Consider the following 26,014-nt stretch of genomic DNA (forward strand, 5'->3'; position numbering starts at 1 on the left):
GGTTATGTTTTTTATGGATCCAGGTCTGCGCATTAATAGGAGGTTACTGTCGGAAACATTCCCGGTTTAGGAGTCCTGAACTTCAAAGGTTCTGATGTAAAAAAAGGAATAATGGGTGATGGATGAATTGGAGTCAATGCATTATCAAAGCATAGGATAACGGAATCAATCCCTTGCCAGCAACGCACCCTCGCTAGCTGGGATTCTGGAGCCGGTGCCACCTCCTTGCTGGGTGTGCACAGCCTCTGCTGGGAGGTTCCTGACCCGAGCGAGATGTTTGTGCCTTAGCCAAATGGAAAGGAACTTCCCAGCTGCTGCCTTGCTGTTCCTCTCGTGCCTCAGGCCTGCTGGGATGCGCTGGCTTTGTATGGGCCATGTGTCCTTCCCAGCCCTGCCCGGGGGTGAGGGGACCGGAGAGGAGGTAACTGTGAAGAGTAAACCCAGCATCGTCCCAAGGCCGGCAGCGTTTATAGGGCAGTGATGCGTGGGTCAACTCTTCTCTTTCAGTGTTCGTGTCAGACACGTTGTGCACGCCCCAGTGCAGTAAACCCATAGGCAGATCCCCCCTGGAGTTCCCCAGCTCTCCTCCAAGGGCACAGCTCAGCCCCAGGCTGTGCTCTTGGCCTGGGGATGCTTCTTGCTGTCCGTGGCTAAGCCTGGGGAGGCTCACGGAAGAGAAAAGTGTTTCTTGCTGGGTTGGTTTGTCCCTTCTGTAGTGATGCATAGGTTAGAGGTAAGACACTGCCACCTCGGTCACCACCTGCTGTAAAGGGGCTTTAACCTTAGACTGGCTTGAGATCATCACCCGCTCCCTAACAGCTGCTACCAGCCGCTCTCAACACTGGGTGCAGCTGGAGGCAGCAGTGCCAGGCTGCAGCATCGCTCCCCTCACCAGCAACAGAAGACATCGGGAACCCCTGGAGATGTGAGTAACCAGCTCCACAAACCTCTGCGCACGGCCTGGCTCCCACCAGGGCCACGCAGGGGACACAGGGCGATGGGGGAGCTTGGAGCATCAGGAAGGGGCTGATGGCAGCGCAGGGTGAGCGCGGCACAGGAGGGATCCTGGGCCGTTTTCCCAAGGGGGTTCAAGACTTGAGAATGGGGAGATTGGGAGTTGGGAAGTGATTACTTGGGGAGGATGCTGCCCACGGGAGCTGCGGGGGGCAGCCGGGTGTGTTGGTGCTGGGGTGAGGCACAGGAGGAGGCTGTGCAGGTACCACTCCTCCCCTCCATCCTTAGCAGGACAAGGCTTTGACTTTGAGAACGTTACCTAACTGCTCCTGTCCCCTCCTTGTGCCGCCCTGGCTTCTCCTGCAGGGTAACTGACTCTGTTTGTGTGTCAGGGCCACTGAGAGCCTTGTCCTAGAAATGCCTCCTGATGGCACAATTAAATGTCTGAAGCGTTTCTGAACTCAAAAACCCCAGGGGGAACTGAAACCTTTCCAGGCAATGGCTGCATGGAAGGATGGGATCCTTCCCCAGTGCTTCCTCATGAGGTTTCATTGCCAGCTTCCCTCTGATCCATGCTCTCTGTGGAAGGGGATGGGGACTTGCAGGGTGGGCTCGGACACAGCAGCTCTACTCAGAAGCATCCCCACAGGGTCAGGGGTGGGAGTCCCACAGCAGCCCCCAAATTCATGGGTAGCTCTTTAACAAGGGACATTAAATTGGGTTTCAAGGCCAAATGGCATCCTTCGGCCAGGGATGGGGGATTTTACCTGGGATCTGTTTGCAGAAGACACAGGAGTAGCTGCTGCAAACTGTGGTGATGGAGTTGGATTAAAGGCTCTGATGCTGTATTTGTGGCATGCGTCCCATGGAAATATCACAGGATCCAACCTCTCTTCCTCTCCACTGGGCCACGTTTGTGTAGGAAACCCAAGTTTGATCAAAAATCCTCATTTAGCTCTTTGGCTGTTGAAGCTTCAGTGGGAAACACGGGGGGAAACCAGCTCTTTTTGAAGGCTTGCTCCATATTCAGCTGCGCCTCTGTGGTCCAAAGGCAGTTTTTATTCAATCTGGACTCCGTGCTGGATGAACAGATCACTTTGATCTATTTCTTATGAGACAAAGGAGAAGGGAGAAGTGTTTGGCTAATCCCGGGTGACCCGTGGATCTCCAGCACGCTCCCCAGCACAAGCAGCCCGTTAATCCTTCCCAGAAGGGGCTGCACTGGAGCGCAGGGCAGCATCAGTAACAGCCCATGCTCTGAGCTGCGGTTGCAGATGATGGACCAATGTGCCCTGCCTCCAGCACAGCAGCACATCCCAGAACTGGATCCCTGGGAAGGCTCTGGGGTGTCTGTGGACAGGAGAACCTGCGCAGAGACAGATAAAGCCGCAGCCTCAAGGCCACGGGGACGGGCTTAGAGGAGCCCCATGCACTCTTAGAGGAGTCCCCAGGGACTCTTCATCAGGGACTGTAGCGATAGGACAAGGGGTGATGGGTTCAAACTGAAACAGGAGTTCAGGTTGGAGATAAGGCAGAAGCTCTTCCCTCTGAGGGTGCTGAGGCGCTGGCACAGGGTGCCCAGAGAAGCTGTGGCTGCCCCATCCCTGGCAGTGCTCAAGGCCAGGTTGGACACAGGGGCTTGGAGCAAGCTGCTCCAGTGGAAGGGGTCCCTGCCCGTGGCAGGGGTTGGACCTGGAGGAGCTTTGAGGTCAATTCCAACACAAAGAGCCCCAGGGAGCCAGTCCCAGCCCTGCCCTGCCACCCCGCACTCCATAAGGCACAATGGGTGGATCGGCAGCAGCACTGGAGAGGAGAAGGAGAAAGGACTCTCTCTTTGAAGCTGTTTTTGCTTGTGTTTACACAAGTGATGTCCCAGCTGGGTGGTAACTGAGGTGAAACCAGGCCCAGCAGCCTGCTGCAGGCTTCCTGCCACAGCAGGGCCTGCTTTATAGCTGGGGTGTGCACTGAATCACAGCAGGGAGCAGGTCGCTGGTGACACAGCGATGGGCAGCCTGCACCAGGCAGCCCCAGGCCTGGCTGGGGTGGGAGGCTTTGGCTGGGGTGCGGTCCCACACTGGCATCTGTCGGTGATGCTCCAGACTCCTCACTCCATCCAGAGCGTGGGGATGCTCCTGTTACCTCTGCCTGCCGTCCCTGCTGGACACAGCACCAGGCAGGATCCATCTCCCGCACTGATGAGATGGGGATCATGGTTATTGCTGGTCCTTGCTTGTGTCATCTGCCCATTCCCGACCATCCCTGCGGGAGCTGTGTCTTAGCAGGTTCATTTAATAAGAGCCTTCTTTATGGTTGCTGCTGTGGGCATGGCACGGAGCGGCTGAGCCCGTGCGCAGCGCAGAGCTGCTCTGCAGTAACCAGATCCTGCCCACACGCTCATTCATCACAGCACCACCGCCTGCGTTGGGCTGGGCTGAAGGGACCTTAAAGCTCAGCCTGGCAGGAGCCAGCGGCAGCAGGGATGAGCCAGGCTCGGACCTGGGACGTGCTCACCTCATGGCGAGGACAAGGGAGCGGCATCGGGGTGGTGCTGGCAGGAGGTGCCAGGCCCAGTGCTGGGCCATTTATGGCAGGAGCAGCGATTCCCATCCGGAGCTTCTGAACCTTTTCCATCCCCAGCTCCTGCTGCGGCTCCAGGCTGTGGCCAGTGATGGAGCTGTGCAGTGAAGGGAAGGACCCAGCTGAAGGGTGATGAATGAAGTCGGGTGCACTTTGAGATCGGCCTTTTGGGGTTGGGTCAGCTGGAGACACCTGTGGCCAGGGATAAAGTGGTGGGAAACAGGTCTCCAGCAACAGGGAATGGCGCTGATATACACATGGAGGGAAAGCATCCAGGTTCCCAACCCTGCACCCGCTGCTTGTGCTGTGTCTCAGCGCAGTTAACTCAAACCCCTGTTTGTTTGCCTTCCCCTCGCCCCATCGCTGTGCTCTTTGCCCCATTCCTCTCCCTGAGTCATTCCTCCACCCATGGCAAACACAATGGACCAGCAGCGCTCCAAAGGCAGGCACACAATGGACCTAAGTGACCGTGTAATCCCATTATTGCCACCCTCCTCCTCCCGTGCCCCTTTCCTCCCGCCCCCTTTGTCACTGTCACTGATTGTGTCCCGGGTAAATTTAGATGGGAAGCTCTGAGCACGTCTGACCCGGGTGCTTCAGGCACCTTGCACCCCCTCATGACTTATAATGGCTTGCAGTAGGAGGCAGCCTGAGTTAACGCGCACCTTCTCACACTGATCCACCAGCACAGGCGTGCCTCCCAGCCCTGCCTCATGCAGCAATTCACTTGGCAGGTCCATCTCCGAGGCAATGGCAGAGGGCTCATTGCGTACAGAGAGCAGGGACTCAGGTTCGCTGTCACTTAGGTTTCGGTAGGCAGTGATGGGGTCGGGTCTGAGCGACCAAAAGACTCTGCCCCATCCCTGGCAGTGCTCAAGGCCAGGTTGGACACAGGGGCTTGGAGCAAGCTGCTCCAGTGGAAGGGGTCCCTGCCCGTGGCAGGGGTTGGAGCTGGAGGAGCTTTGAGGTCCCTTTGACACAAACCAGGCTGGGGTTCTGTGCTTTTTAGGCAGAAACCAGCCCTTTATTCCCTCTCGTTTCCCCCTAACGGGAACCCGTCGCTGGGAAGTGCCGGGGCCGCAGCAGGAGCTCGGTGCGCGCTGCCCTGTCCCCGGCTGACCCCTGCTGCCGGCGGCGGGACCCGCACCCGCACCCGCCCCGGGGCTGCGGGGTCACTGCCGGGCCTGGCCGGGGGGAACCCGGGGGAACCGCAGAGCCCGGAGCTGCTCGTCCCACAGCAGTGGCGGAGCGGGGTCTCCCGGGGCACAGGAGGCGGCGGCTGCTGCCGCACCGCACCGGGCCCGCCCGAATGTGGCTGCCCTCCGGACCGAGCCCCGCCGCACGGCCACTGGTGGCCGCCATGTTGGGGTCTGTGTTCCCCCCCGGGGCCGGGCCGGGGCACACCCCGGTGTCACACTCAAACCCGTCCCCTTGCGCCGGGCGGGGCGTGCCGGTGTCACACTCAAACCCGTCCCCCCTCTCCGCCCCGGGAGGTGCCGCTGCACTAAAGCTCCGGGCCGCGGAGTGTCCGAGCGCGCAGTGACGCAGCACGTCCCATCCGCCCCCGCGCCGGAAGTGCCCGGAGATAAGAGGCGGGGAGGGGCGCGCGCTCCCGGGTGCCGCAGCGTAACCGTTCCGGGCGGGCCCCGCGGCCGAGGCGCGGCGGGATGGACTGAGAGGAGCGGCGGTGAGGAGCGGAGCGGAGCGGGGCCCGGCCGGGGCAGGCCGAGCAATAACCGCGGTTTCTGTTGCCCCTCAGGACGGCGCAGGAGCAGCGGGGCCTCGCCCTTCTCCTGAGGCGGGCCGGGGCTATGCGAGGGCCGCGCTGCCGCCTGCCCTAGGCCCGGGCCTGGCGGGGGAGCGGCCGCGGGGCCCGATGCGGGAGTACAAGGTGGTGGTGCTGGGCAGCGGCGGGGTGGGGAAGTCCGCCCTGACCGTGCAGTTCGTCACCGGGACCTTCATCGAGAAGTACGACCCCACCATCGAGGACTTCTACCGCAAGGAGATCGAGGTGGACTCGTCCCCCTCGGTGCTGGAGATCCTCGACACGGCGGGCACCGAGCAGTTCGCCTCCATGCGTGATCTCTACATCAAGAACGGGCAGGGGTTCATCCTCGTCTACAGCCTGGTCAACCAGCAGTCCTTCCAGGTAACCGCGCCCGGCCGCGGGGGCTCGCCCCCGGTGTCCGCCCTGCAGCCGCGGCCGTTGCTGCCCCAGGGCCGGCGCTGGGGCGAGGAGGAAGTGTTGGGGTTGGCCACGTGTGAGCGCTTTCTCGCTGGAGGGGCACAAGTGGGGATGCCCCGCGTTCAGCAGCCCCGCTTCCTGCTGCGGAGCTGTTGGCTTTGCAGGGCCTTCCCAGGGTGCCACCATTGTTAAATCCCCCACCAGGGCTGCAGAACAATGACCCGCTCCCACTTCCCCAACAGAAGCTTTTGGCAATCCCCTACCATGAAGAAATCGCTTGATATTAGAACAGAGACTTCCCCTTCCCCCCTTCTTCTCCTTCCCAAAAGGAACGTTTCTTCTCGGGGTCTTGCAGAGGCTCATTGTGCTGCAGTTGGGAGCTTTCAAATAAGCTGCTGTTTTCCACCCCCTCTCCCAAAATATATGTGTGTCTAATATAAGCTCGATGCTTTCCCAGCGTAGGTGGAGTATTGGAGAGGAGAAGCGAGCCATATGTGAGGATTTGTGGGTCCAGATTTCATTTCTACTAGCACAACTCTCAAAGTGGAAATACCTCAGCTGCCTCCCGAGATGGGGCTTCGTTTGTGGGCAAGAAGTGGGTTTAGCAGCACTAGATGCAGCACAGGGATTTGCAGCCACTGCTTTGCCTTCTATTGCAGCGTTGGGTGTATTCCAGCTGCTTGGCAAACCCCCCCTACTGAAGCAGTGTGTGTGCTTCTGCTGGAGACTACGCTTTATCTTAGCAGAGGCCTTGAACTTGCTGGAGTCTTTCTATACAAAACAACGGCAGTGACACTGGGATGCTTCTGCCCTTGTTTTCCCTTTATTTGGAACCAGTGGGTCCCCATTATTGAAGGAGATACAGTTAGTGATCCACCCTGTTAATATTGAGTTATTCTTGTCCATAGCTTGTGTACCCTGAAGCCTGTAGGTGCAAACCCTTGTCTGTAGTTCTTTCACACAGTGGTAACTTCAGATGTTGAAGTTGCTTTGTTTTGGAGCTATGCAAAAGCTTGTAGAACTTAGTACTGATAGTAACTTCCACCACTCAGGGGGCAGAGGAGGTTGACTCAGCCTTTCAAGTGTAAACTCCCAGTGTTAGCTCACACTTGAATAAATGCATCTCTAGGTAATAAAATCTCTTTACAGCATCTAATTTGGTTGCTTACGTGTGATTTAACTGTGCTCATGATGGATTATTCTAAGCATTGCAAGAATGAGAAGGTTTTATGTAAATGGCCACCAGCTTTCTCCAGCTGTAAACTAAAACACAAGCTTCCTAAATGACTGTGTAATGGCATCTGCTGGGAGTGGTGCAGGTTGTTGGACTGGAGATCACTTCTTCAGGCAGCTGAAAGCAGCTCTGCCCATCTTCCTCTAGATGAGCTGAGGATTGCTCTCAGTGCAGTTTCTGTTTATGTACATGGATACACTTTATAAAGTGTGTGTGCATTTATATAAAACTAAACCCATTCTTTTATTAAAGATGGATGTTAACCTTCTCTGCCCTCTAGATCCTCACGAATCTCAATTTAAGATGCCCCTGATGTGTTCTGAATCTTCAGTTGCACGCAAGAGTTGTTAAAACATGCTTCTGTAGTGGCTCTAGAGCAATTCCATGTGGTTACTGGCACTTACTAACCAGCTGGGTTGTTTGACCAGGACATCAAGCCGATGAGGGACCAGATTGTCCGGGTGAAGAGATACGAGAAAGTTCCTCTGATCCTAGTGGGGAATAAAGTGGATCTGGAGTCGGAGAGGGAGGTGTTATCTGCAGAAGGCAGAGCCCTGGCTCAGGAGTGGGGCTGCCCCTTCATGGAGACTTCAGCCAAGAGCAAAACGATGGTGGATGAACTGTTTGCTGAGATCGTCAGGCAAATGAACTATGCCTCCCTGCCTGAGAAACAAGATCAGTGTTGTACAACTTGCATCGTCCAGTGAGAGAAATCAAGAAAAACCTCAATCATGGCCATACAGAGCAGGTTGGTGGAACAGTCATAACTACCTGAGGTGCATAACTGTGCTGTTTGAGTAAGCAGATACAGTGTGCCAGGGAGTCTGAAGTTAAGCAGTCTAAACTGGAAGGAGCCTTCCTCCAAGAGGTGGAAGTTTGTGCATTCAATTGCACGTGATGACTCGAATCAAGCAGATTCTTGTGCTACTTCATCAGGGTTAGTCAGGGAATGCTGCATTTACCTGCAGGAACTGGACAGTAAAACAAAGTGTGTGATCTCATTGCACCTATTTGACTGTCAGTGTATTTGTCACTCTGTTTGACGTTATGTTATCCCTAACGGTCTGTGATGTTGCAGTGGGTTTCTTCATTGGTTGTAGTTGGTACCTGAATGGGAATTACCTTAGAGTTCAATGGGATTATTGTTGTGATCACCTTTCCCAGTAGGTTTGCTGAGAAGACTTTGACCTTGTTTAAAGAGTAAGAAGTAAATTGTACAGTACAGAAACCGAACGTACTTGGGGCACATTTCTGCCTTATCAGTGGGATAAGTTTCAGAGAGATCCACCCTGAGCTGTGAGGAGTGGCCAGGAGCCCACATGAAGTAGGCAAGGACTTGTGCAAAGTGCTCTTCATCTAAAATCCCCAGAGCAGAGAGCATGCTATAAAATGGCTTCTCACTGCACAGCTCCTTCCTGTGACTCATGAGAGGTGTGGTGAGAGTGCAGCACTCGGAGGGGCCTCTGCAGCTTCCCCTGTCTTGGGTATTGCTTTGGTTTGATCCTTCTTCCCAAGGGCAGCTGCTCTTGGCCCCTCACACATGTGGTGGTCTTTCTCAGTACCTCTTTCACCTGACAGTGTAGCTGGATCTGTTCCCTCTGCACGCAGCAGAGCTGTCACTCCTGTGCAGGGTGGTTCTGGGCATCCCCCTGCTCTTGTTCTGTCTCTGTATGGTGGTTTTAAGTCTGGTTTCACCATTGGCTTGAATCCATGTTACTGAAAAGGGCTTTTCTACATCATTGGTACAGTCTGTGTGCAGCCAGCTGGTCCATCACACCTTCAGGTGTCTGCTGGGCCTGTCTTGGCAAGCAGCTCGGTGTGATCTCTGAAGGCAAGTGCAGGGATGAGGGAGGACATGAATATCTAGGAGAAGGCGCTGCCACTCTTGACCGCTGCTGTCCTTGAGGCTCAGGCTCCAACTGCTGCGTTAGGAACTTGCTTGAGTCCAAGGAGCTTTGTGCATCTGAGTGACAAGAGAGAAAACAGGTTATTACGGGCAGCTTTGGGCCATGTATCCTCTTTAATCTTGAGCGCAGTCTCAAAGCTTGTCTTTGAGATAGTTATCAAGTGCTTTGTGAATGTAAAATTCTAGATACTCCTGACCCAGGCACTGTCAGACCCAAGATAATACGTGATGGTTTTATCTCCAGTTCTGTGAAATTAAAAAGGGCTGCTGTCTCCACCTAAGAGGTGTAAATTCAAGCTTTTCTTGCTGAAAGTGAGCACACTGCTTGTATTGGAGCAGGTTAAACCACAAAGTCTTTCCTTGTCCACTAATCCCTAACTCCTGCAGAGCCTTTCAGGGATATAGGAAGGAGTAAATCAATGAAATCACTCCTTTAAGAGTGCTGCAGGGTTAATGTCTTGAATTGCATGTAGTAATGCAATGTTGCAGCTATTTCTAAGGCAGCTTCACAAATGAGAGCGTGTGGACTTGAACTATGCCAAAGGTTCTGCAAATCCTTGGGTTACTGGTGCTTCATCTTGTGCAGGTTGCTGTCCTCAGCTCTGACACAGTCAGGCCTTTTAGCCATGAAATTTGTACTTGCACAATTGGTTACTTTGAGGCAGGCTTCTGGATTTAGTATTAAATATCAAGTTTAATCTTAAAGGTGAAATTGAGGCAGGGGGCATTCCTTGAATCATAACTTAATGCTCAGATTTGATGAGTTTCCTAAGCATGCTCTTGCTTCAGAAGAAATATCTGTATTCTTATGTCTTTGTGACCTCTTGAGACAGAGGATGCTCTTAGCTTGTGTAATACAGATTTGCTCTCCTTCATTCTGTCTAGCTCATAGGTCAAGCTTCTAGCAGCAGAATGCTTCCTTGCTTCTAGGAGGTGCTGCTTCTGCCCAGTGTAGTCTCATCACCTGTGCCAAACAAGTAAGTCTGTCCTTGAACAGCTTCCTGGTCAGTCCAGGTCTCACCATGTCTCAGACTTCTGTTACCCTGGCTCCTCACAGGCTCATGCTCCACATCTTTCATTTCAACCTCACATTTTTGGGCTATTTCCTTCTTCCTGGCTCCCACTCTGTCCTTGTTCTTTGAGTAGGTGTAGGATCTCATTGACTTTATGATAAGCCATTGCTGCCTGATAATTCCTGTCTGATGTGCTCTAGTGTAGGATTGCTGCTGATGGTGTCTTGTGATAGCTATAATCAGCTTTGTAGTTCTTCTGCTCATCTGTGATCCAGGGAACAGTTGCTGCTTCTCAAACATCTACTTCAGCAGTGACCTCTCCCAGGTAATGTGAAACTGAGAAAGTGGAACCAGGGGTCTACAAAACCCATGTGTCAGAGGCAGGTTTGAACTGTAGCTCTGTCCTAGCATGATCATCAGCATCATCTCTGTGTTTTGTGACCTTTCTGCATCCAGGAGGAGTCTTAGGTCTGGATTAGTTAGTTCAGAATCAAGTACATAAAACCAGTCTGTGTCTCTACAGTTTTTCAGGGGAAAACAGTTGGAAGGGTGAATTCTATGATGGACTTGGTTTTTATCTAAGGCTGTTTCAGTGTCAGGTACCACTGACCTCTCTTTGGTGCCGATACCTCATCCCATCTGTCGGGTATGATGTTGTGTAGGTTCTTCCACAGTATGTTTGAGTAGCACGTGCTGAAATTGCTGTTCAGTCAGCTGCTGTGGGTTAAATGAAGGGTGGACCAAACCCACATCATCAGGATAACCCATAGTTCCTTTTAGAAACACGCATTGTTCATGCATCCTGTCCCCAACTCCACTTTCTTGCTTCTGCAGTGGTCTGCTGTTGCGTCATTGCTGCAGTCAGATGTGTGAGGTTTCCAGTAGCTGCTCTCTTCCTTGCTGTAGGATTTCTCTTGAACTGTCAGTATTAGTGTTTCATGTTCTAACTCCTCTTTAAAATGCAGCACCTCTTACAGTGCTGGTGTGTTAAAGGTTTCCTGTAGAGATACTCATGGGATTGGGAGCACCTTAACACTGGGGTGAAAGACTGATGCTGGTTGGTGATTTCTAAGGACATGACTCCTATGAAGAAAACTACTTAAGGAATAGGGAGGACACACCAAAACCCCTGAAAAGCCAAGGTTTGAGCTGCACTGAAGTGCTGGCATGTGCACATGAAGGGCAGGTTTCTACAGACTCTGAGCTTCAACTCAGGCTTTCAGGGTACCTTTGCAGATAAACCTTGTGAAGTGCAAGCAAGTTGTCAGAAACACCCTGGGTTAGTCACACCACTTCCATTTGTGTGCTTGGTGGAGAACAGTGGGGCACAGTGTGTCCCTGCTGAGGCTGTGTACATGTGGTGGTTTAGTAGTGATTTAGAAGATCTGAACGCTGAGGACTCAGATGCTGATACTGAATTAGTGTGGCTCATCTACCTGCTTCTAAACTTCTGCCATTGCTTCATGGTGCTGGGTGCTGTAGTGCTTCCTGCCTCTTTTGTATCTTTAGAAGCAATTTAATATCCCACAGGGGCAGCAGTTACAAAGTTCATAGCAGTAAGCTGTTAACCTGCTTGCCTCTTAAATTACTGGAGCTAGAGGAGGAGAACCTCAAGAATGCTGCTGTGTAAAACAGTGCTTTGGAAGCTCAGTGTGGCAAACCAGAGCTTCTGCACTGTGGGAGAAGCTGGGTTCACTTTGAATGTGTGTTGAATGTGGCTTTCATTAGTTATTTTGTTTAAATTGCAGATAAAACTCAGAGGAAACTTGCACAGATGCTGCTTTGGAGAACTTTCAGCCCAGGTTGCAGAGCTGAGCCTTGGTAAACCTGTCTCTATTACAGCACATTGCCATACATCTAAGTGCATAAGGTTGGTGGCCTGCAGGATCCACACACCTTAATCAGAATGCTTAGCATGTTTACCATAAGTTTAAAGATCTGTTCTTTCTCTATCAGTCCTTTTATAGCTTTCTAAGTTCATATAATGGCTAATATGCAAGAGTTCATTTTTAATATTTTAATTGATTTCTTTAATCAATTTCTGAACTTGTATTTATTAAATACTTAAACTCAGTATTACCTACTCAATGCCTTTTAAAAGAAGAGAGTTTTAATGGAGAATAAATTGAGCCTTAAACAAATGGTTACTTCTGTATATTACCTCGCATCAGTGCTTATTCTGTTGGCAAAGTTTTCTTCTACAGTGTACTGGGTCATTCTTTGAGACTTTCTGTTTACGTGTGACAGTGTCATGAGGAGATACTGAAGGCACCTCTGTTGTATGGATGTAGTATCCCTTTTCTGGGTAAACGCAGCTGGGACACAGTGTCTGGTCTGATTTGACAGTAGGGATTGCTTGGCTTGGGAGGTAGAGTCTCCGGCTGAGGTTTCTTTTCTTGCAGTCATGGGTTTCCTAAATTCATTTAATCAAAAATGGCAACTGTAGCATTGAAAACTGGCAGCACACTTCTCCTTCGGCTGAGTTTCTAAACTTGCTTGTTTACAAATAGCTTCTTTATGCCTTGGAAAAGGGATAATGTATCCTTCAGGATGGGCTTTATGCCTGGTTGGTCAGCTCAGCTTTGCCTGGCACATCGAGACATCTACTAGACCTCTGCACATGTAAATCTAATGCAAATAAGATCACTTTACATTTTATAGTTCCTAATATTTGTCTTTCTGAATATTTTAAAGCAATATTTGTTAAAGTTTTTCTTGCACTGTCACAAATTGCTTTTTTTAGTTGGTTTGGTTTGATTTCCCAAGAAACCAGTTTAACATTAGAGACAAGTTGGTGTAAGAAGGGGAAAAGCACCAGGTTTCAGTGATACTAACTGCGAGCGTGCTTTAAACAGCCATTGCCTTCCTTATTGTTTACCTGAGCAACATATTCTCTGAATACTTGAAGATTTTAACAATAACACAGGTATAAAGAGCAGAATGAACATGTACAAAGACCAGATGGGATTCTTTTGTTCGGTTTAACATGTTGCATACATGAGAGCTGTTCCTAGCAGTGGTTTCAAACGTGTACTTTTTGTTTTGCAGAAGTATAATAACTGCAGCTCACCTACTGCACCAAAGTTCTAGGTTTTTAGGAGCCCAGCTTTAGTCATTTGAACATGCTTCTAGAAATGTCCATTCTCTCCCTGTAATAGCTAAAGAACTTGGAGAAAAGCTCCAGCAAAAGCAGTGATGGATAGATGAGGTCAGGCAGTTGGAAACTCACCAATTGTATTGTGGATGATGGCATTTCAAACAATAAAAGCTGACCGGTACAGTATCTCACACTAATGTGTTTCATTGCTAATAATGCAGGCTGGCTTGCCAGTGGTAGCAGAAATAAAGGTTCTGAGTCTATGTTCAGTGTTGAGTTGGAATCCTGAGCAGAAGAGGAGGAACAAACAGCAGGTTTCCTGCTTGGGTAGCGAAACACCCACTTTGAGTTTTCCTGTGGGGTTACTTGAATTATTCTTTTTTCCCCTGTTGTACAAACCTGATGGAGAGGCTGAGGCTAATGCTTAGGTTTGCACTTTAATACCAGAATTAAACCAAACCTTGTCTTCACAGTAGGTTTCTTTTGTTGAAGTGATACTCATTGATCTTTTTTGTAGGTTGTAAGGAAGTACTAGGAAATAAAAGTAATTCATCAAGATCTTAGTTTTGTCTAAGGGGGAAGGAGTTGGTTGCTATGAAGCAGTGGTTCATTCCTATGGGTAGTTATCAAACCAGTGTTCATTGTCATGGACCTCAGCACAAAACAAATGGAGAAAGAATTAAAGGACTTTAAAACTTGAACTAGTTTAGAGTGACAGGACTGGGAAAACAAGAGATGGTTTCTTCAGCACACTTTGGGGGGAAAAAGGGACCAAAAGTTATTTTAGGCTTCCTCAATAGATTGCATGTGAAGTTGCTTATTAGAGTAAGAGGCTAATAATAAATGCAATATGTATTGTCTTTACTATGGCATCTGTTTAGGAGTTGTTCAAATCACTGCAGTAGGGCTCTACAAAGACAAATGTAACCTACCATCATCTATCTAATGTACTGTATCTTTATCAGTGATAGGTGAAATCTGGAATAACAAGTGCAAAACCAGAACAATGACCTATAATGCTTTGTAAAAAAGGATTTTTCCAGTAGATTCATTCTTGTCATTTTGTAAGACAACCCTACAGTCCACCTGTTTGTAACTTTTTTAATAAAATAGATACCTGTATTACCAAGCTGGGCTCACTGCTCTGTGTTCCATCCTTCCCAAGGGGCTAGAGAGCAGAGACTGGAGCGGGCTCCCACCTGGCACGGGGGGCAGGTACATGAGGTGACACTGACACAGGTATGAACCACCAGCCACTGGAACCCTGCAGCAGGACAGCCCGAGGAGGAAGTGCAGCAGATACTGGTATGGGTGGAGGGTGACCGCGCCTCGGTGGAGCTGTTATCTGCACTAATGGGCTTGGCTCTAATTACAGCTGGGAACTAGGTGGAAGTGTCTGGTCTTCATTAAAATGAGATATGGGTTCTAACCCCATCCGTGTCAACCTGTTGGAGTTATGCCTGCTGAGAAGCCAGCAATCCTGGTGCTTGGTTTGCTGGTGGGTGCTTCAGTTTGTGAGTCACTTCACTGGCAGCTGGAGGAGGTGATGTACAGCGTGCTGCACACGTAGCTGTAGGCAGGCTATGTGCAGAGGTGAGGTGCTCTGTGCTCTCTGAAAGGGAAGTAACCTGGCTTTTGGGGCTTTTTATCTCTACCTGATCAATGCAGCAGGGCAAAGAGGATGGACTTTGAGCAGCAACGTTCAATTCAAAGGTCAGATCCTACCTGTAGTAGTTTCCTGGCTCTGCTGAGGGCAGCATTGAGCTTATGGTGGCTTGGCTGGCAGCGATGATACAGTTCAATTACAAGATTGTAGGGGATTAAGTTTGCTGTTCTCCATGGGAACTGTGCATTTGGTACGGAATCAACTCACTTGACTCTGGAGCTCTCTTTCAAAGCTGGGGTTCTCTTCAAGTCCTTCCAGACCGTCTTCAGCAGCACCGATGGCAGCAGTGACTGCAAGGACTGATGAGGTACCCGGAGGATGTTTCTTTGCATAGGTGTAATCAAGGCTTTCTCAGCCAGAGCCGATTGTCTTGAGGCAAGAGGGAGACCGCGTCTGTCATGAAAACCAGCAGTGTAATTCCTCGGAATTCCATCCTTTCCACTAGGATTCAGCCTTGCAGCTTCACCTTGCAGCTTCCTCAGATGAAGCCTTTGGCTCTAGAATACTCGTGAGGAAGCTTAGCAAAGGTTTGCAGCATCAGGGCCTTTAATTCCCTGCTGAGGAGCTGCTGCTGCTTCCAGTCGTGTAACAGCCAGAGCAGCACCAGCAGCAGGGCAGGCGCTTCCCGACTCCCACCCGGGTTTCTGCAGGGTGGCACTTGAGGTCTGTGGGCCTTCCCGTGGGGACCAACCTAGGGAAGAGCTGACATGGCTCATGGAGAGCCATGGGGAGGGGATGGCTGGTTTGACTTCCCAACAGCATTCCTGAGGACAGAGCTTGCCCATCGGAGACCCCGTTGTGGGACTGCTGCGTTCCAGGTGAGCTCCCGACACTTCTGGCTGTCCGTGTGGGGATGTGTGAGTGCCCCGGGAATGGGTCATGCCTGGAACAACTTACGGACAGCAATACCGGTCCTGTGCTTTGTGCTGCTACTCAGACATGGTGAGGTGCGGCTCCCTAGCTAGAAATGCCTGCATGCTAAGAGATGGCTTTGGAGGCATCAGCGCTCCTTTAGCTGGATGCATCATGAGGCTTTCTGTGCCTGCACAAATGGCTTTCCCGTGTCTTCGCAGTGATCTGCTTGAATTAAACATCGCAGATGTTGGCTCTATAGCTGTGAAACAGAGTGCAACTGGGGTATTAAAAATGAGCTCCTGTGCTCCAGAGAGCACCAGCGCCAGGCTCTTCTTTAGCTTCTTGTGGAGCTGGTGCTGTCACCTGCATGGGCTTGCAGCAAAGGGCCCTCCTCGGTGCCTGGCAATGGCTGTTGCATCGCACATCACAGCTGGAAAAGGCAGCACGGTGACTACGCACCGGTGCATCCAGGCTGTGGGGGGGTGCGCGGCGCTGCTCCCCCCGGCAAACCCCACGGTGGCCTCTCTCTGTCACTGGGCTCCAGCACCACGAGAGGGAGCTTGGAAGCAAAGAGCGGGAGCAGCATCACAGGGGCACAGACACTGCCAGGGATGGGGCAGCCACAGCTTCTCTGGGCACCCTGTGCCAGCGCCTCAGCACCCTCACAGGGAAGAGCTTCTGCCTAAGAGCTCAGCTCAGTCTCCCCTCGGGCAGGTTCAAGCCGTTCCCCTTGTCCCCACTGAGCTTTAAGGTCCCTTTCAACCCAAGCCATTCTATCATTCTATTCCCATGAAGTCTCCGTTTACCTCGTTTGCTACCGCTGGCTCCATCCTGGCTGTAGGATGGCTCTGTAGGGCGGTCAGAGGCCCTGATGAATCCCGACCCAGACCCTGCCATGCCTGCGATGTGGGAGCTGCTCTTCCCAGCGCCATCACCCTTTGACACCAGGAGCACTTAGAACTGCAGAGGGGGAAGCACCCTCACCATCCCCAGACCTCTGTGCGTGGCACTGCCCTTGTGCTGCCACACAGAGCCCAGACCTCGGGGCCAAGGGCAGTGCTGGGAATCTATTCCTGCACACTGGGTACAGCCAGCCCCTTCCGGCCACTCTCACCATAAAGCAGATTGGCTTTGTCTTTAAGGCTGCTTTTTTGTCCTGGTTCTCAGAAGACTCATGGGGTTTTATGCATCTGAAACAGGAGATGATGAGCTCTGTGTGTCCTGGCCAGCTCTGTCCTAACATCCCCAGGAGTATTCGGGAAGTGGAGGAGGGACCACAGCAAACGGCCTGGGGTGACTTCAGCAGATGCCTTGGTGGAAACTGGGAAGTGAGCAAGAAGCACAATCCCCATGGCACTTCAGGGGACATCTTCTGTTTGCTGAGCCGCGTTTCTGTCGCTTCGGGTCCCATAGGGTCCTGTGGGGTTGTGACTTCTTCCAGCAGCAGCAGCAATAGCAACCCTCTGTGACAGCCCCCTGCTGCCTTTTGGCATCTTTGCGGGTGTGGGGACTTGAGCTTTTCAGGTGTGGAATGGGAGCCAGGTTCACCAAGGGCTCCCAGGACTTCACTGTGCTGCCAAAGCGGGGTGCGGGCTGGGAGTCAGCAGCAGTTCCTGCTCTGCCTCCATAGGAAGGACTCTCACCCGGGTCCACGTTCAGCTGCACACGTGTCCCAGTGAAGTCCATCAGTGCATCCGCCTGCTCCATCCTTAGGTGCCCACCTCAGGGAGCGAGCAGCAGGGTGGGCTTGCAGTGCACCTGCCCCAGCCTAGGGACAAGGTGCAGCTCGCTGGCTCTGACAGCAGACACTCACCTCTTCCCCCTGACCCCATGGTATGAAACACGGGCTCGCGTTGCTGCTCACCCCCTGCAGAAGCTCACTCTTCATCTAACCCCACCGGTGCCCCTCTCGCACAGCGTTTCCCCTGTTAGCACACCCAGAAGGCATCCTGTGGTGCAGTGGTGACATTAACCCAGGGGAGGTGTCCGGGTTTCTGTTCTGAAGCTGTCAGTCCCCTCGCTCCAGCCTCCGCTCCGCATCCCTCACTTCCCCACGCAGCTGCGAGGGGCATTATGTGTGCAAGAGGAGTCGGGGCTGCCTGCCCAGCGCGCTGCTCGCATCGCTGGGACCACTGCACGCACAGCCACGGCCCCCAGGATGCTGCACCTCAAAGTCCAGTTTCTGGATGACTCCCAGAAGATCTTTGTGGTTGATGTAAGTGGGCATCGTATCCGTACTGGGGGGGTGTGTGTGTTTATGCTGATTATTGGGGTCTGAAGGGTTGTGTGGTCTCTGATAGCTTCTGGGTTTCAGCTGAATCCAAACCAAGAGATGATGGTGCTGATTGCTAAGTGCTTTCAGCACCAGCACACTCCTGCTCTCCCCTATTATGGGCATTATTTATAAAGGAGGAGGAATGGCTTTTACTTATCCTTTGGAAATGATGCTCTTGACAAGGGTTGAGTCCTTCTCCCCTTTGTCCTGCTGCCAGTCTGAGCATTCAACAAGGCAGAAAAAGCTGAGAACAGGATAAAACCAGCATGTTTAGGGAAATGACCCCTGCATGCAGCTCTCCCTGGGCAGCCAGCTGAGACAGAAAACTGTGTGGGTTTGGGAGCAGCTGAGGGGAAAACCTCGCTGTACCTCCTTGCTGCATGACAGTGTCCCACAGCACAGGCATCAGGAATGCACTTCTAATAAATGCCAGCTCTGAAATAGGTTTTAAATGTGGAGTATTAATATGTGTGCTGTGAGAGAGAGATAACATGTATGCACACAGGTAACTGGAACTGGGTACAGCTTGACTGTGTGCTAGAAACATCTCTGTGCAAGTCTGATGGAGCATTTGCTGTTGGTTAGGATTTGAGCATCACCGTAGCCAAGTGAATTAGCTGAGCCGGGTAGACCTGTCCTAGCACTCACCTGCAGCTCCTGTGGGGCCAGAGTGCTCAATATGAGCTTGTTTCCCCAAGTCCTATTCCATTTCCCAGCCTTCCCTGCTCTCCAGGTTCCCAGCACAGCCTGAGAACCGCTCCATTTCTCTGCAACAGCACTTTGCACAGCAAAGCAGTGTAAAGCAATTCCATCCCTTGACAGCGTGGAAGTGGTTGGATTCAGTTTAATTCATGTATGCTAGTATGGAGTGAGCTTCAGAATGAGATCAGTCATCTTTAAATGCCTTTTTGTGTCGGTTTCCCACGTTGATTAGACCAGGGCACAGGCAGAGAGCCTTTAAAAGCTGACGCTGGTACAATGCTGTTGCCTTGTTTTCCATCTCTGCTTTCTTATGTGCCCAAACCACAGCACTCCGGTGCTGCTCGAGACCTTATTGCAGCAAAGAGCCTCCATTAGAGGGACTCCTGGTCATTTCCTTTTTTAGCACGGAACGGCACTGGAAACCCCTTTTAGGCATTTCATGCATTTGATGCTCTCTGTGCACGGTAAATGAGAGGTTGAATTAGTGACTTCTCCATTACAAAAGGACCGCTTTGGGCTAAGGTTTGAGCAGATATTTCAAGCAACTCCTCCTAAACCCATCCTGACTTTGGAAAGCTCTTTTGAATGTGCAGTACTTCAGCGTAATGGGAGGGAAAAGGACAAAAGAGAGATGCCACAGAGGCCTGATTCCCCCTTGCACCCGGCGTGTGCCTCTACCTGCCTCACATGGGTACCACAGCTGCAGCACGTGCGTGAGGTCTCATTTCCAGCCCGGATTTGCATGGGAATGGGTTCTTTTCCGGATGCTGCTCCGGGAAAGCTGCTTCCATCCCCATCCTCACTGACAGCCGGGACCTGGCACGGCTCCATGGCCACTGAGCCCCCAGGGTTCCCTTTGGTTGGGGGCTGGAGGTGGCTCCCACTCCTCCAGCTCCAACCCCTGCCATGGCAGGGACCCCTTCCACTGGAGCAGCTTGCTCCAAGCCCCTGTGTCCAACCTGGCCTTGAGCACTGCCAGGGATGGGGCAGCCACAGCTTCTCTGGGCACTGCTGCTCAATAATATTTGTCCATGGCAGTGGGCCCTGCACTGGGAGGGCACAGGGATACCCTGCCCCAGTGCCAGGGACACAGCCACAGGTGGCCTTTAATGGGTTTAACTGGTTTCTTGCACTGGGAGGAGCTACTGCAGAGCTGCCTCCCTTCCATCCCTGGACACCTGCATCGGTTTCCTCTCTGGAAATGGTTTAGCCAAGCAGTGTCCTGAGCCTGGCAGCCTCTGGAGCCCTCCCAGAGCCGCACTGGAAGCACAGAGCACTTTGCAGCCCAGGCAGAGAGAGCCAGGGCATCTCTGCAGGTGGAGTTTGCTCCAGGGCAAGAGTCAGGGGGAAGGAAAATAAGCAAAGACAAGAAAAGAAGAAAGAAAAGAGCAACCAAAGAAGGCCAGAGAGGCTGATGGCTGGGGCTGGGGCTGGACAGAGATCATGTCCTTAATGAGGAGTAAAGGTGGGAGTCTGTTGACAGGAGATGTGCAGAGCTGGCACAGGCAGCATCAGGGCTGTGGGGGTTGGTGCAAGGATTCCCCTGCCAGCTGTGGCCGTGCAGAAGCCCCCAGCATGGGAAGGGTCTCCAAAGGAGGGGGAAAGATCACACCAAACCCCAGGAGCAACCAGCGCCCCTAAACCACAGCCCTGGGTGCAGCCCAAGCACCGCGGTACCCAGCACCCCTGGGACGGGCTCTGACACCAGCCCTGCAGCAGCTCTTACTGGTGTCCCCATCAGCAGGGCTCCCTGGGCCAGGCTGGCAGGGGAGCGGGTGGCTCCCAGCAGACACGTGGGGGGTAATAACCCGGTGAGAAACCCTTGTCTTTCCCGGCTGCCTGACAAAGGCCAAGGCCTTTCATGCTGGAGGATTCCAGCTTGGAAACAACCACTTCCAATGGTTTTAATTACGCCAGTGAGCCTTCATTTGGAGGAGAAGCGGGAGGGCTGCGGAGCCGATGCTGTTATTACGCTATCACTCTCCAGCAGCCTCTCAGCACGGAGCCAGCAGTTTCACCGCAGAGAAGCCAGGACAGGGGGTGATTATGTGCATCACATCATATGGGGTCCCTCCCATCCCTGCCATGGGGAGCTGCAGCCTTCACCACCCACAAGGCTGTGGCTGAGGAGCTGCAGACCCCGGCCCCCCTGCTCCGGCTTGCACTGAGCCACGCTCAGCGGTGTCTGAGCAGGGAGCAGCAGGGCTCTGGTTGGGGTGGCCGACACGCCAGAAGGCTGTGCTGCCATCCAGAGAGACCTGGACAGGCTGGAGAGTTGGGCAGGGAGGAACTTGATGGAATATAACAAGGGAAAGTGTAGAGTCCTGCATCTGGGCAGGAACAACCCCAGGTTCCAGTATAGGCTGGGGAACGACCTGTTAGAGAGCAGTGTAGGGGAGAGGGACCTGGGGGTCCTGGTGGACGGTTTGAGGTGGGCTCCCGTTTGCCAGGCTCATCCCAGGGACTGCGCAGGGATGGGGCTGCCCGCACGATGAGAGCTGCAAAAGGGGAGCCCAAAGGCGGGGTTTGTTCCTGTCCTCCCCTTTCTGCTTCACGTTAATAAAGGAGGAAGTGGTGAGAAAGAGCCTGATTCCCAAGGGGCACAGGGTTCACCATCTCCCTGCCGCACACACTGGAGCCAACAGCATTGATGCAGTGAGGTCCGGAAAAGCCCAACAGCTGCTCCCGGGTGAAGGCAGGAGCTAGAACTGCTCCCCCTTCCCACCTCAAATCCCACAGCCGCTGCTGTCCCCATTGCCTAACCCGCTGCTTCCATTCTGCTTGCTTGCCAGCAAAAGGCCTGCGGGAAAGGGCTGTTCAACCTCACCTGCAGCCACCTCAACCTCACGGAGAAGGAGTACTTTGGGCTGGAGTTCCGCAGCCAGGCTGGGAACCAGGTGAGTGCAGCTCGCTGTGATGCTGCTCCGCGCTGCATCCTCACACAGCGGGGCTGTGCCAGCACCCCCCGCAACACCCAGCGGGAGAGTTCAATGGGAAGTGATGCCAAAACCCCTTGAAAATGGGACTTACGAGGGGAGGCACTGGTTGACACAGTGCTGGTGATAGCCATGGTCCATGGGGTTTATCCATAGCGGCTCCTGCAGGATGCTCGCTGAAGCCCCTGAGCTGGACAATGGTTTTGTGTTGCACTCTAGCATGATGCTGCTGGTATCCCCTTTCTCTTGTGCTGTTTATTCACCCAGTTCTTCATTCCCTTATCATTGCAGGTCTGGTTGGAAGCACTGAAGCCCATAACAAAGCAGGTCAAAAGTAAGTATCTAAAGAACACTATTACTCTAAGTGCAGACCCATTGGTGCAGTGTTACTGCTGGGGGACAGGGGCTCTGGTGCCAGCATTTTCACTTTGGTAGCATCACAGTGCCCAGCTCCCTGGTGTCACTGGGGATGGGGGCAGGCTGGGTTCAGGGTGATGCAGTCTGTGAGGAGGATGTGAAGAGGGCTGGGGGGCTCTGCAGACCCATAAACCACGACTGATGAAGGTGTTGTGTTTTAAGATCCTAAGGAGGTTCTTTTCAAATTTATGGTGAAATTTTTCCCAGTGGACCCCGGCCACCTGAGAGAAGAGCTCACCAGGTACCCGCTCGTTCTGTCGCTTCCGTGCCACCCAGCCCTGTGCATCTGCCATCGCAATGCATGCATTTCATTCCTCGCCTTCATCCCCCCAAACCTGTCTGCGGGCGGTCCCTTGTCCCCTCCACAACACAGAACCCTGGGGATAACCTTCTCTGGATGCTCTGTTTTCAAACCAAACCCACCTGCGGGACCAGCTCTCTGAAGAGCTGCAATGTGGCTCCTGTCAAAGCCTTTAGCAGCTGGGCCCCAGCTCTGCCTTTGCTCAGTCTGGCTCCTGCTTCAAGCTCTGTTCTGGAAGGAGTGCTATTTAAATGACATTGTTAGCTCATGTTTATAGAAACAGGAATAAAGAATAAGACTAGGACAGTGCTTCTGTGGAACATCAGCCCAGAGAGTGATGCAAATGCCCTCCTAAGCATTATGTTAACTCTGAAACCTACTGATGGGCACTTGGGTGGCAAGGGTGTTCTGGTTGTGGTGATGCCCTGCTGCAGCCTTCTCCAGGGGCTCTGTGCTCTTCCGTGGCCCCACACACCTGCATCCCTTGGGCTGAAGCATGGGCGAGGGCAGGGGAGCTGTGGGGCTGGCAGCAGAACCCTCACTGCTCATTCCAGTGCTCGCAGCAGTGCTGAGCCTGTCCCCTCCACAGGTACCTCTTCACCCTCCAGATCAAGAAGGACCTGGCACAGGGGAGGCTGCCCTGCAGCGACAAGAGCGCGGCGCTGCTCGTGTCCCATCTGCTGCAGTGTAAGGGCAGGGAATGTGCCCCTTCCCCAGGGACTGTTGCCCCTCACAGCCTGACCCACACTCTCCCCTGCAGCCGAGCTGGGTGACTTCCATGAGGAGACGGACCAGGAGCATCTGGCATCCCACAGGTACCTGCCCAACCAGGAGTACCTGGACCACAAAATCATGCACTACCACCGGAGACACAGGTAAGAGCTGCTCCGACCACAGCCACCGATGGGCGCCTGTAGCTGGGACAGCTCCCATTAGCAGCAGCACGGGCGGGATGCCCGTGTGTGCACATCCAAACCAGCATCTGTGCAGCCCGTTTTCAGCAGCCGCCTTCTCTTGTTGCTTCCCGGCACGGTTGTGCCCGCAGCGGGAAGACGCCGGCCGAGTCGGAGGCTCAGCTGCTGGACGTGGCCAGGAAGCTGGAGATGTACGGGATCCGCCCGCACCCTGCCAGCGATGGCGAGGGGCTGCAGATCAACCTGGCCGTGACACACATGGGGGTGCTGGTCCTGCGGGTGAGCCTGGGGCTGCCAGCACCCAGCCTCTCCCCAGGGACATCCCCTCCAGTTGGTGGTGGTGGTGGGGGGGCACCCTTTTCCCTCTGCATGCTCCAAACCCTCCCAAATCCCCCAAAGCAGAGCACACCGCACCGGCCCTTGGGTGTGGAGGTGATGGCTGTGGGGCTCAGTGCCACCGTCCCCAGCAGCACCCAGAGCTCAGAGCCATGATTGGTGCTGCCAGAGCCAGACTCAACCATAATCAGAGCATCCGTGAGCCCCTTCAGCTCTGGGCTCTCCCAGAAAGCTGAGAGGGTCCCAGTGCCCCAGCACAGGGTAACGCAGGTTTAGGTGGTCCTGCTGTGACACCATTGCTGTGTGGCTGTGCCTGCACTGGTGTACGATGAGAATGAGGGGTAAGGGATGCCTGCAGCCTGCTTAAGCTGGGTCTAAAGGCACGGGAGTGAACTGAGCTCTGCTGCGCTTCCCAGCAAAGCAGAGGAGGGTCTTGGCCCTCTTGGAGGGCTGATTCTCTATTAACCCATGTGGTGTTCAGCTGGGACAGGTAGGACTCTGCCTTGATCTCTATGAGGCTTTTCTTGGGACCCTGGAGTTTTACAAACAGCATCAGGAGGTGTTGTTAAGCCCTGAAGCTCAAGTTCCCCTTTTAGGTCTAACTGATGGAGAGGAGGGTCAAATCCCAGCATCCCTTCCCAGACCCCAGCAGCACTGAGCTGCATCAATCTCACGCAGTGTCCTGCGAGCTCAGGACGTGGCCCATCATACTGTGTATTCCCAGCTTGCCCCGTCTGTACCTGCCGTGTGTGTCCTTGCAGGGCAACACAAAGATCAACACCTTCAACTGGTCCAAAATCCGCAAGCTGAGCTTCAAGAGGAAGCACTTCCTGATCAAGCTCCACGCCAACATCGCAGTGAGTACCAGGCTCAGAGCAGCGGCCCCCACTTGTGAACAGCCTCCATCCCTGCTGCCTGTGGGTGCTGCTCCCACGTCCCCAGGGGTGACACTGCACTGCCTGGAGCCGCGGGGATCCTTGCTGGGTCAGGAGGGCAAAGGGCAGAGCCCAGCCCCGTGCGCTGACGTGGGTTGTGCTGTCTCTGTTGATGCAGGCGCTGCGCAAGGACACGCTGGAGTTCACGATGGCGAGCCGCGATGCCTGCAAGGCGTTCTGGAAGACGTGTGTGGAGTACCATGCCTTCTTCAGGCTGTCTGAGGAGCCCAAGTCAAAGCCCAAAGCCCTTCTGTGCAGCAAGGGCTCCAGCTTCCGCTACAGGTAAAGTCCCAAGGGAACAACCGGAACACAGCCCCGAGCCTCCCCTTTGTGCCAGCCCTGGCTGCCCAGAACGGGGTGCACCCAGGGCTGGGGCTGATGGTGCTGCTCACACCCCTCGATGCTGCAGCGGGAGGACGCAGCGGCAGCTCCTGGAGCACGGGAGGAGGGCAAAGAAGAGCCTGCCCTTCGAGAGGTACTGGCGGGCACGGAGAGGGGCAGCGCTTGGGGGGGACGGGACCCTCGTGGCCAGGCAGCCCCTCCCATGCTCTGGGTCTTGCAGGAAGCACTACGCATCCCGCTACGACGAGAGGCAGTGCCGCTCCTCCCCGGACCTCCTCACCGACGTCTCCAAGCAGGTGCGTGCCCATGGTGGCAGCGGTGGGGCAGAGCCGTGCCCGGGGGTCCCCTGGGAGCTCTGCCCCACCGCTCTGTCCCTGCTCAGGTGGAGGAGCTGCGCCTGGCCTACGGCAGCCGGGGTTCCTACCACGCCAATGGGGCGCACGCCTCGGAGCCCACGCTGGACACCCAGCGCCGCAGCTCCGCCGTGGAGGTGACGTTTGCCGCCGAGCTGGAGCGCTCCAAGCCCGAGGCGCCCGCATCCTTCCTGCCCCACTCCAAGAGCTCGTCCGCCTTCCCCCTGCTCTACGCGGAGCTGGAGCTGGAGCGGGCACGGGAGCCCCCCGACCCCTTCGGTGCCAGGACCCCCCTGACGTCCTTTCGGCCCCAGCAGCAGTTCGCTGGGAACAACAAGAGCACCTCGGTGGGCAACATGCGGGAGGTGAGCGCCCGGCCGCTGGTGTACCTGGATGTGCCGTGCCCACCGCCCACGGCCGCCCCGGCCCCGCAGGTCCTCTTCTACATGGACGTGGCCCCACAGCCCCCATGGCATGTGCTGGCACCCAGTGAGGACGCAGCGAAGCCCCCCAGGCAAAGCCCGATGGGGCCGCGGGGCAGGGAGCTGCATCGCGATGCTGCGTGCATGGGGAGAGCGGGGCAGAGCAGGTCTCTGGCTCGCTCCTTCGATTACGGCCTCCAGGAGCAGCCCCCCAAGCGCTCCTGGAGCCAGTCGGACATGAAAACCATCCGCTTCCCCTTCGGCTCCGAGTTCCGGCCGCTGGGGCCGTGCCCCGCGCTGAGCAGCAGGAAAGGGGGAGCCTTCTGGCCCGTGCCTGCGCCGCGGGGGCCGGGGCCGAGGCGCTCCACGGAGCGGTACCTGGGCAGCAGCACCGAGTCCAGCGACTCCGACCCCGAGCTCCTGCCCTCCGAGCACTGCTCCCTGTACGGCCGCGTGCTGCGGGCGCCCATGGCCCGCGTGAGGCTGAGCTCCGGCAGCCTGCAGCTGGATGAGGAGGAGGAGGAGGAGGAGGAGATGCCCTTCGGCAGCCGCGCTGCGGGGGACAGGACGTGCAGGGCCCGGTACTTCACTTAG

At 54.2% G+C, this 26,014-nt stretch overlaps 2 protein-coding genes across 2 annotated transcripts; both read left to right on the forward strand.

Annotated features, from left to right (window-relative positions):
• The first annotated feature begins 5,089 nt into the window (after positions 1-5,089).
• On the forward strand, positions 5,090-13,650 carry RAP2C (RAP2C, member of RAS oncogene family). The gene is made up of 4 exons (XM_061353238.1): positions 5,090-5,218; positions 5,291-5,680; positions 7,379-7,698; positions 11,618-13,650. Exons 2-3 carry the CDS (start codon positions 5,408-5,410, stop codon positions 7,655-7,657), a joined length of 552 nt encoding a protein of 183 aa, XP_061209222.1. The 5' UTR covers positions 5,090-5,218; positions 5,291-5,407; the 3' UTR covers positions 7,658-7,698; positions 11,618-13,650.
• A 3,738-nt stretch (positions 13,651-17,388) lies between these two features.
• FRMD7 (FERM domain containing 7) lies at positions 17,389-26,014 on the forward strand. The gene is made up of 12 exons (XM_061353179.1): positions 17,389-17,702; positions 21,257-21,361; positions 21,692-21,734; positions 21,980-22,058; positions 22,708-22,805; positions 22,879-22,993; positions 23,164-23,311; positions 24,130-24,225; positions 24,422-24,585; positions 24,713-24,778; positions 24,866-24,941; positions 25,028-26,014. Exons 1-12 carry the CDS (start codon positions 17,646-17,648, stop codon positions 26,012-26,014), a joined length of 2,034 nt encoding a protein of 677 aa, XP_061209163.1. The 5' UTR covers positions 17,389-17,645.

This window comes from Neopsephotus bourkii, unplaced genomic scaffold, assembly GCF_033783945.1.
Source record: "Neopsephotus bourkii isolate Nb327-2 ecotype Australia unplaced genomic scaffold, CSIRO-AGI_Nbou_v1 NB_668, whole genome shotgun sequence".
NCBI lineage: Eukaryota > Metazoa > Chordata > Aves > Psittaciformes > Psittacidae > Neopsephotus > Neopsephotus bourkii.

What these genes read in the sequence shown, in the direction of transcription:
- FRMD7 (XM_061353179.1), top strand. Translation starts at nt 17,646, where the DNA reads ATGCTGCACCTCAAAGTCCAGTTTCTGGATGACTCCCAGAAGATCTTT. An exon ending in CGTGTCCCATCTGCTGCAGT is followed by an intron (nt 22,806 to 22,878) that starts GTAAGGGCAGGG and finishes TCTCCCCTGCAG; the next exon opens with CCGAGCTGGGTGACTTCCAT. An exon ending in TGGGGGTGCTGGTCCTGCGG is followed by an intron (nt 23,312 to 24,129) that starts GTGAGCCTGGGG and finishes GTGTCCTTGCAG; the next exon opens with GGCAACACAAAGATCAACAC.
- RAP2C (XM_061353238.1), top strand. Translation starts at nt 5,408, where the DNA reads ATGCGGGAGTACAAGGTGGTGGTGCTGGGCAGCGGCGGGGTGGGGAAG. An exon ending in TCAACCAGCAGTCCTTCCAG is followed by an intron (nt 5,681 to 7,378) that starts GTAACCGCGCCC and finishes TTGTTTGACCAG; the next exon opens with GACATCAAGCCGATGAGGGA.